At 43.1% G+C, this 10,735-nt stretch overlaps 1 protein-coding gene across 5 annotated transcripts; it reads right to left on the bottom strand.

Moving 5' to 3' along the window:
• Positions 1-515: 515 nt before the first annotated feature.
• On the bottom strand, positions 516-6,261 carry LOC128320361 (uncharacterized). 5 transcript variants are annotated; one of them, XM_053240154.1, is made up of 3 exons: positions 5,312-6,261; positions 5,119-5,209; positions 516-1,923 (listed from the first exon to the last, which is right to left on the bottom strand). In XM_053240154.1, exons 1-2 carry the CDS (start codon positions 6,046-6,048, stop codon positions 5,122-5,124), a joined length of 825 nt encoding a protein of 274 aa, XP_053096129.1. In that variant the 5' UTR covers positions 6,049-6,261; the 3' UTR covers positions 516-1,923; positions 5,119-5,121. The 5 variants fall into 5 exon arrangements, with proteins under 5 accessions (XP_053096129.1, XP_053096130.1, XP_053096126.1 ...); XM_053240155.1 differs by having other exon boundaries at positions 517-1,829; XM_053240151.1 differs by having other exon boundaries at positions 521-1,923; positions 5,119-6,260.
• Between the last annotated feature and the right edge of the window lie 4,474 nt (positions 6,262-10,735).

The following is a 10,735-nucleotide window of genomic DNA, read 5'->3' as shown; positions in this document are numbered from 1 at the left end:
ATATTTAAGTTACTGAGGATATTGTTTTATAATGCATGCTTATGCACTTATTCTGACTTTCAGTGCTGTAAATCAGTACAGGCCAGACTGACTGACTCACTCATACATAATACAGATTCAAACATTTCCCTTATATTTAACTGAGTAAAAAATTTGGTGTATGTGAGTCTGTCTTGGCTATCTCTGCATACTCTTGACTCTGTCTAGCCTATCTGTGTGTGGGTCATAAATATCTGGATACCTTCATGCACCATAGAATGTGCGTCACAAGTGCAGAAGCTCTGGAGGCTGGAGCAATAGAATTGTGTCAGAATTAGGCATCATATTAGGCAGTAGGAGTACACATGTAGGAAAAAGCTCTGCCCCCCTGCTATAGTCTTCAGTATTCTAGGTACTGATAAAGAGTTGTTCCCAACTCCACACATTTCATGTCCATATTGACCCTTAATGAGCATAAAATAGACACAAACACTACTCTCAGTATTCAGAAATATTAGTCTAATTGAATATTAAAGTCTCAAACAATTTGCTGTCACAATGCAGGTACAGACACAAGTGCACAAGTGGCCAATGCTTTATGAAGAAAAGGAAACAAAACAGAAATGTAATCCAAGGCAATGTCGAAATTCAGACAAGGGTCAGGCAATAAACAAACAACGTGAACTGGGCAAGCAAGAGCAAGACGAGGAAACCAGAAATGAGATCAAAATCAGAAAGACAATAAATAACATCTTGGTATAGACTGGTACAGAAACGTATGTGGTCTGTATTAAGGAGAATGTGAATGTGAGAGAGTCTGTGGTGGATGGGTGTTGTAGTCCTCGGCGGCCACGTTTGTAGACCGCACTGTCATCTGACAATTATAGTTAGCCGCCGAATCTGGCATACACATGACAGAACCCTCCCTCCGAAGTGCTACCTCTGGGAGCGAGCTTTCTTCTAGGCCTCCCCCTAGACGGTGGACCTGGGCGATTATGGTGGCATGCATGGAATTCCTGACAAAGTAGGGGATCGAGCACATCATGGGCTGGGACTCAGCACCTTTCCTCAGGTCCATAGCCCTCCCATTCTCTAAGGTTCTGCAGAATTCCTGACAAAGTAGGGGATCGAGCACATCATGGGCTGGGACTCAGCACCTTTCCTCAGGTCCATAGCCCTCCCATTCTCTAAGGTTCTGCAGCTTACCCTCTTGGTGCCACGAGTCTAGGATTTCCTTGATGGTGTAAGCTGGCTCACCTTCGATGTCCAGGGGTACTGGAGGGGTGAAGGGGGAATGCCTTCTGCGAGTGGACCTGGAGTGACCAGTTTAAAGCAGAAGGCATGAAAGGAACGGGCTAGGTGGCTGTAGCGTGGTAGGTCCAGCTTGTATGTGATGTCATTTATGCGTTGGAGAACTTTGAATGGGCCAAAATAGTGATGTGTCAGCTTTCTGCATTCTTCAGGGTCCCATAGGTCTCTGGTGGATTGCCATACCCGATCACCTGGTTCGTAGTTGGGTGTCTCTCCATGCCGACTCTCTGCAAATTTCTTGATGACTTGGGCTGCATGATTCAATTCAATTCAATTCATTTTTATTTGTATAGCGCTTTTTACAAAGGTCATTGTCTCAAAGCAGCTTTACACAAACAAAAGTAAAGTGAAGTGTGTGTGTGTGCCGTCTCTGATGAGCAAGCAGGGCGACGGTGGCAAGGAAAAACTCCCTGAGATGGTGATAGGAAGAAACCTTGAGAGGAACCAGGCTCAACAGAGAACCCATCCTCATATGGGTTTACACTGTAGTGTGCGTGTGTGTGAGCACAATGTGTGTTGGTGTAGTCCATGGAAAACAGCTGAAGCGTTTTCGTGGCAGTATGAAGTATTGCCAGTGGACAGGTCCAGAGTGAAGGGGGGGAGGTCTGGATCACCGGCAGCTCAGGAGTGTAGCTCGGCAGAAGGAGAAGGAAAGTGGTTAGGTACACTCACAGTCACTGTGTGGAGATAAAACTCAACATCCACGAGTCCCCCAGATCTACTCCTTTGATAAAAACACTAGTCGCTAAATGCTAGGTTAAATAAATAAGTCTTCAACCTCGACTTAAACACTGAGACCGTGTCTGCTTCACGTACATTAACTGGGAGACTATTCCATAATTTTGGGGCTTGGTAAGAGAAAGCTCTGCCCCCTGCCGTGGTTTTGGCAACGCGTGGTACTGATAGACAGCCTGCATCCTTAGAGCGAAGTAGGCGCGGCGGAACGTAAGGTACTAACATATCGCTTAAATACTGCGGAGCGAGACCGTTTAATGCTTTATAGGTTAGGAGTAATATTTTAAAATCGATGCGGAATCTTACTGGGAGCCAGTGTAATGTAGATAAGACTGGCGTGATATGCTCATACTTCCTAGTCCTAGTCAGGACCCTCGCTGCTGCGTTCTGAACTATCTGAAGCTTATTTATGCATCTAGATGAGCATCCAGATAGTAAAGCATTACAGTAATCTAATCTGGACGTGATAAATGCATGGACTAGTGTTTCAGCATCACTTAGCGAAAGTATATTTCTAATCTTAGCAATATTTCTGAGGTGGAAAAATGCTAACCTGCTTACATTATCTACATGCGCCTCAAATGAGAGATTAGAGTCTATAATCACACCGAGATCTTTTACTGTTAGACTACTTGAAACAGAGAGACCATCTAAAGTAACAGTGTGATCTCTAAACTTACTTCTAGCGGCTTGTGGTCCCAGTACCAGAACCTCTGTTTTTTCTGGGTTTAGCAGGAGAAAGTTGCTTAGCATCCAGTCTCTTATGTCTATCGCACATGCCTCAACTTTCTTTAACTGGCTATTCTCATCTGGCCTAGCTGAGACGTATAACTGTGTGTCATCAGCATAACAATGGAAGCTAATATTATGTTTACGGATTATGTTACCTAAAGGGAGCATGTATAACGTGAAAAGCAGTGGGCCTAAGACTGAACCCTGCGGAACGCCATATTCTACTCGATAACGTGCTGAGTGGTCACCGTTTAAATCTACAAACTGATAGCGATCGGTTAAATAAGATCTAAACCAGTCGAGGGCTGAGCCCTTAATTCCTACGACCTTTTCCAGTCTGTGAAGAAGGATATTATGGTCGATAGTGTCGAACGCTGCGCTAAGGTCGAGTAAAATTAATAAACTAATGCAACCCCGATCAGAGGCTAATAGCAAGTCATTGACTACTTTGACTAATGCTGTCTCTGTGCTGTGGTGGGGCCTGAAACCTGACTGATAAAGTTCATAGATATTATTACTTTGTAGATATGAAATTAGCTGCTGCGCTACTACTTTCTCTAATATTTTAGATAGAAAGGGAAGGTTTGAAATCGGCCTATAGTTAGTTAAGTTGTTAGGGTCAAGGTCTGGTTTCTTCACTAGTGGTTTAATAACAGCTAATTTAAGTGATTTTGGAACGTACCCATTGCTCAGTGAGGAGTTAACTATTTTAAGCAGGGGTTCAGTTACGGTTCCAACTATTTGCTTAAGAAGACGTGTTGGTACCGGATCTAATAGACAGGTTGATGATTTAGCAGAAGAGATGAGCGAGATTAAATCATTCTCTTCAAGAGGAGTAAAACTTTCTAAGCTCTGATCTATGGTTAGTCTATCCTCCCAGTCTATTGTATAATTTGGACTTTGGGCCTGTATCTCCTGCCTAATGTTTTTAATTTTGCTATCAAAGAATTTCATGAAATCATTACTTTTGTATGCTGTTATTGTGGAAATTTCTGTCGATGTCTTATTCCTAGTTAATTCTGCTATGGTGTTAAATAAGAATTTAGGATTACTTTTATTATTTTCTATAAGCGTTGATAAGTAAGTGGACCTAGCTTGCCTTAGAGCTTTTTTATAGGCTAAAATACTGTCTTTCCATGCTATTTTAAATGCTAGGAGTTTGGTCTGGTGCCATTTACGCTCTAGCTTTCGGGCGTTCTGTTTTAGAGAGCGGGTGTGGTCACTATACCACGGAGCGAGTTTCTTATCTTTAATTGTTTTTCTTCTAAGTGGGGCTACATTATCTAAGGTACAGCGGAATGTCGACTCTAAAAATTCTGTCGCCTGTTCGAGTTCTAAAGGGTCTGAAGGTGACCCTATACTAGCGGATAATTCTGGTAGGTGATTAATAAAGCTCTGCGCGGTCGCAGGTGTTATTGTACGGCTAAATCGGTAGCGCGGTTCTGTGTGTACAATGCTACTGTGACGCACACAAAACGAAATCAGACTGTGATCTGATATTGCCTCAGACTGCGGGATTATCACTATATCTGTTATATTAACTCCAAGAGATAATATTAAGTCTAACGTATGACCTGCTTTATGTGTGGATCCTACAACACACTGATTGACTCCCAATGAGTCAAGTATGGATGTAAACGCTATCTTCAGCGGGTTGCCTATATTCTCAAAATGAATGTTAAAGTCTCCAGTAATTATCGCTCGGTCCACAGAAACAACTAGGTTTGATAGGAAATCTGTAAATTCACTAAGAAATTCAGAGTACGGTCCTGGGGGTCTGTAGATAATAACTAACGGAAGGGACTGTGATGACTTATCATTAGCGACTGCACTTATGTTACTATAAAGTGCTTCAAATGAATTAAAGTTTTGTCCTAGTTTCTGTATGATGGTCAGATTATCCTTATGAATAACTGCGACGCCTCCTCCTCTACCGGTTAAACGAGGCTGATGTATGTAGCTATAAGCGGGCGGACTAGCTTCATTTAATGCAACATAATTGTTCTGCCTAATCCATGTTTCTGTTAAACATAACGCGTCATACTCCTGGTCCGTGATCAGTTCATTAACTAAGAGCGTTTTAGACTCAAGAGATCTGATATTTAGCAAACCTAGCTTTAGAGTAGAGGTGCAGGCTGCACTCTCAGTATTATTATCTAATGTAGGTATGTTTATTAAATTGCTAAAACAGACTTTATTCTTTCTTAATTTTAATACAGCACGGGGAACAGACACAGTCTCAATGCTATGTACCCTAGGTGACGACTCTAGGCAGCTAGCAGACGGTTGGGTTAAGCCAATTGTATCAGTCTGGTGAGTTGGACAGTGGCCATTATAATTGCAATCTAAGGTATGGCTTACCAGTCAGATGGTGCGTAGTGTCCTAGAGATGTTGTCCGAGAGGACCGCTGCTCCAGCTCTGCTTGGGTGCAGGCCGTCAGTGTGGTAGAGCCTAGGACGCTCCCAGAAAATATTCCAGTTATCAATAAAGGGTAATTTCTGGTCTTGACACCATGACTGTAACCATTCATTAAAAGCAAATAGCCTACTGAACCTCTCAATTCCTCGCTGGAACGTGGGAAGCGGTCCTGACACGATGATCCTCGTCGTGGGCGATGTGCTGCGTACCTTCTCAATCAGGCTTCTGAAGTCCTTCTTCAGGATCTCCGTCTGCCTCAGCCTGGTGTCGTTCGTGCCAGCATGGAGGACCACAGCTCCGATGTTCTTCCCATTCAGGATCGCGGGTACCTGTGCAGCGACATCGAGAACACGAGCACCAGGAAAACAGCGAGTGCGCACCTTACCTTTAGCCGTGGTAGCACGGACGTGCCGGACGATGGAGTCTCCGATGATCACCGCGTCGCTTTCCGACTCGCGAAGTGGAGCGAAGCGGTTCCTGGTCGAGATCTCGAAAACGGGTGGCGGCGGAGGGGGAGAGGTCCTCGCCCGGGTCCTGGCTCGTGTCTTCCGCTGCTGCTGCATCCAGGCTCCGTGGTACCCCGGTGCCGGAGTGAACGAAACCTGGGCGGGCCGCGACCTTGGTGCACTAGGCCTGGACAGAGAAATACGCGGAGTTGAGGTTTTGGGAGTGTTTGTTTCCCGCCGCGGATTTACCTGGGACAGGTGAGCGTCAGTCCGGGACGATTCCAGCACGGCTTTCCGCTGTCGCAGCTGGGCCTGCTTCACCTGTAGGTCGCGGATCTGTTTCTCCACGGCCTCCAACTCCAGATCCACCGAGTGCAGCTCGGGTGTATCCTCACCTGCACTCAAAGGCAGACACACAACCGACATGGTGTTTTAGAGCAGTAGTGTAACAGAAATAATCGGTGAGAAGCGTAAACAAACTTGTGGTAGCTGTGCTAACGGGCTAGCGATGCTAATGGGCTAACCGGCTAGAAGCGGGTGTTCTAGAACAAAATAAAATAAAACTAGTGTTATAAAAAGCGTTTCGAATGAGAATATTATAATATACTATCAGCTACTATAAATACTATAAAAAGTTTAAGAAATAGGACTCTACGTGATCTACGTGTTGGTGAGCTTGATCTCACACCTGCTCACTCTGCTGGAACCAGCTGTCCACTGTGGGTGAGTCTGTGGGGTTGGTGTTCCATAGAGGTGGCTGATAACCCAGGATGCGCTGGAAAGGTGTGAGCTTGGTTGCTGAATGCCTGAGGGAATTCTGTGTGTACTCTGCCCATGGGAGGAATTGTGCTCAGTCCGCCTGGTTGTCGGCACAGAAGGGGAAGATTGGATATGAAGATTATGGCTGTGTGAGACCATGGTCTTTGGGGTGTAGGTAGCAGGAGGACCTTAATTTTTACCCTCTGTCTGCAAAGGAAACACAGGCCATGGATGAATACATCGAGGAAACCCTCAAACAGGGCTACATATGCCCACTGCAAAACTTTCACTATGTTGTCTTTAAGCCATTTTGTTGGAGGTTTGCTTAGGATCATTGTCCCGCTGGTAGACCTAGTTGCGACCAAGTTTCTGGCTGATGTCTTGAGGTGTTGCTTCAGCATTTCTAGATAATTGTCCTTCCTCGTGATGATTTTCTGAAGTGCACCAGTCCGTTTTTCAGCAAAATACCCACACAACACAATGCTACCGCCTTCATGCTTCACAGTTGGGATGGTGTTCTTCGGATTAAAAGCGTCATCCATTTTCCTCCATACATGGCATTGAACATTAGAATAACTTTTTTTTTTAGAAGAACAAAAGTCTGATGATCACTTCAAACTTCAGGCAAAAAAGGCAAACTTCAGTCTGCCTTTTTTATGCTGGTCTTAGAGTAGGGGCTTCTTCCTTGCGTGACAGCCTTCCAGGCCACGGCAGTGTAGGATTTTCTTAATGGTGAACATACATACTTTGGTACCTGATGCCTCCAGCTCCTTCGCTAGTTCTTTTGTTGTCTTGAGGTTCAGTTGAACCTTCGTTCATCCCTGGGAGTTAATTTGTGCCTCTTTCCTGAACAATGTCTGTGTGGTTCAAAGATTTTTATATTTGCATACAATTGTTTGTACAGTTGTACCTTCAGTTGTTTGGAAATTGCTCCAAAGAGGAACTAGACTTGTGGAGGTCCACAAGTTTTTTGTGAGCCGAGTTGCTTGGATTTTCCCATGGTGTCAAAGGCAAAAAGGCATTGTCTCTAAATGTAGTCCCTTTTACAGCAACAGGTGCAATTCCAATTAACTAATTATGACAATTGGCCAATCAGAAGCCCCTAAAAGCCATTACATCAATTTCTAGAATCTCCCAGACTGGTTTAAGAGACTGTCACCTTGGTGTCTGTAAACTTTTTACCCTACAAAGGCTACAGATTACAGTAAAAGCTACAGTAGACTTTTGTATTTTTGACTGTGTTTGTTATGGTAATAAAAAAGTACCTAAAAGAGATAAATATCCTTACAAAATATTGTGATGCCACCTCTTCGACCAGTTAGCCTAGGATATTTGTATGTACGTAGCTCTATCTGGCAGTGCTAGCTTTATTTAAAGCTATGCACTCATTTAGTCTAATCTAGTCAAAGGTTTCTGTTAAACAGAGTATATTAAATCCCTTATCATTAAATCCCATATCATAATAGTCTCAATTACAAAAAGCATTTTAGATGTAACACATCTAATATTTAGCAGTTAACTTCAGCTCAAAGGTGATGACTGTGCAGTTGGTTTAATGTATGTATCTATAATTAGATTACTAGTACAAACATGAGAATTTCTACATTTTATATGTTTATGTTTTGTTCAGGGAACAGACACATTTTCAATATGGTGGAACCTACGTGGCACATGAAGGCAGATGGTTGGTTTAGATTTTTTGCCTAGCCCCATCTCTGCTTTGCACAGATTAACCAGGGTGTTCTAATACTATGAGATGTGCTACAAGGAATGAGAGCAGCACCTTCCTGAGTGGGATAGATACTGTGCTGCCCTAAAAGACCAGGGTTGATTTCAAATGTTGTCCTATTATCAATAAACTGTCCATACTGTTCAGACCACCACTTCCAACAGTTCAGTGACCACAACCTACTGTAATCACCATGTGGCAGCAGTGGACATCAATGACAAAGGTGTATATCAACTATTGACTCCTACATGGACTCCTACACCGTGGATATAAACCCTCTATATACCCCTGTTAAAACTAAAGTTTTTTTTAGGAATTATAATTAATTTTTAGAAAAAAATGTAAGATAAATCAGATCTTTTTTCCCCACATTTAATATGCTATTGCAAACCGGTCCCTGGAGGTCTAGTGGTTCCCGGCCACGGAACCAACCCCGGCCACTGGGGATGCGTGCAACAGTATGCTCTCTGTGTCAGTCAGAAACCTGGATAAAACTGGGGAGGGTGTGTCAGGAAGGGTATTTGGCAAAAGGTAAAACCTGTGCCAAATCAAATACGTGGACCAGTGATCTGCTGTGGTGACCCCTAATGGGAGCAGCCGAAAGAGGAACAACAACAACAACAATGTAATATAGCAACTAACAAAATTCAAGTGACAAACAAATAGAAATGCTTTAGGGTAAAAAAGAAAAAAACTTACAATAACCTAACTGCACAAGTGTCCACACCCTATTTTAATGGGGCATGTGACTGTGCTCAGAAATAACCAATCACATTCAAACTCATGTTCAGTAGTAATTATCATGCATCTGTCTTCAGTGAAGTTATTCTGATTAACCCAAACTAATGATCAATTGTTTCTGTAGTATTTCTTTTTGGTTCATTAGACTGGTCAAGCCATGGCCCGCAAAGAGCTTATAAAGCTTATACGGATATCATTGTTGAAATGTATCAATCAAGAGAGGGGTACAAAATAATTTCCAAAACGTTAGATGTACCACGGATCACCATGAATGGCATCATCATCAAGTGGAGAAATGGGGCACCACAGTGGCATTACCGAGATGAAAACTTATCAGTGAGGCTGCCAAGAGACCTACAGCAACATAAAAGTTGCTGCAGGAATATCTTGTAATTACTGGTCACTCCCTGCATGTGACACTCCCTGCATGTGACACTCCTCTTGTGTTCTTCACATGTCTGGGCTATGGGGTAGGGTGGCTAGACAGAAGCCCTTTCTCAAAAAAAATCCAAGCCCACGTAAATGCCAAACAATGTTGCAAAATGTGTTATGGTATGATGAGATCAAGGTAGAAATTTTTGGCATAATTCTAAAATATATGTTTGGCACAAAAACAAGACAGCTTATCAGCCAAAGTACACCATAGAGGGAATCATGGATAGCTCCAAATACCAATCTAGTTTGGCACAAAACCTGCAGGCCTCTGTTAAACAGCTGAAGAAGAAAAGTTTTACTTTCCAGCACAACAATTACCCAAACCACATCAACGAAGGAATGGCTTTAGAAGACGTAGATCAAAGTTTTGGAATGACCCAATCAGAGCCCAGATCTAAATCTCAGCAAAAACCTGTGGAATGACTTCAAAAGGGCTGTGCACAGGCAATCACCTCACAATTTGATCGATCTGGATAATTTTTGCTCCATAATGGAATAAAATTTCCAAATCAGTTGGTAGACCCTTTTCCCCAAAAAGACTGAGTGCTGTATTGCAAGCAAAAGCTTTAACAAAATATTAGTAAAGGGGTGTGCACACTTGTGCAACCAGGTGATTGTAGGTTTTTCCCAAAATAAAATTTCCATTTGTTTTTCACTCGAATTTTGTTGGTTGCTATATCACCTTAACGGTGGAAAAATGTCTGACATGATTTATCTTGGTTTCATCACAAAGACCTGCAATTTTAACAGGAGTGTGTAGACTTTTTGCATCCACTGTATTTTATAAAACCTGAACTTGACTTAGATTATCTACTTGTCTGGTCCCCTGGCTCCCTGTATATAACTAATTACAGCTGGTGCTGCTAAAGGCCTAGCTAATTTTACCTGTCAATGAATAGAGTATAAACTGAGCACTTTCAACAGACCTTTTAGTGGGTGCCTCGCTAAGAAGAGCAAACCTGTTTTACATGATTCAATGGAAGAAAGGTAATTATTGCGGATGTCAGCCCTTACAGGCTGGGAAATGGTGTGTTGCCACTGGGTTCAGGGGAGATGTGGTCCCCCAGTACAAGGTTAAAACACTTCAACCAGCTGGAATTGAAGGTGGTCCATTTGGCCCTCAGGTTCTTCTTCTTGTAGTCACTCAGACTACATTGTGCTGATCAGCTATATCAGCCAACAAGGCAGCATAAGCTTGATCAGCTCTTTCCACCTTGCACAAAGTCCAGTGGGCCCATCTGTGACAAGCCTCACTGAGAGCAAATCATCTGCTGGGGCTATACAGTGATGCAGTGTTGAGATGGAAGAGGTACATCCAGGAGAGTGGTATCTGCACCCAGTGCACACACCTGGGAAAGGTTTAGTGAGGTATGGGTAGGAAGTCTTTGCCAGTGCTAAAACTAACTGCTGATTGTTGTTATCCCTGGCAGAGCCAGACAGCTTTCTGGA

This window comes from Pangasianodon hypophthalmus, chromosome 15, assembly GCF_027358585.1.
Source record: "Pangasianodon hypophthalmus isolate fPanHyp1 chromosome 15, fPanHyp1.pri, whole genome shotgun sequence".
NCBI lineage: Eukaryota > Metazoa > Chordata > Actinopteri > Siluriformes > Pangasiidae > Pangasianodon > Pangasianodon hypophthalmus.
The sequence above is the reverse complement of the archived record's forward strand: the minus strand, read 5'-3'. Positions and strand labels throughout refer to the sequence as shown.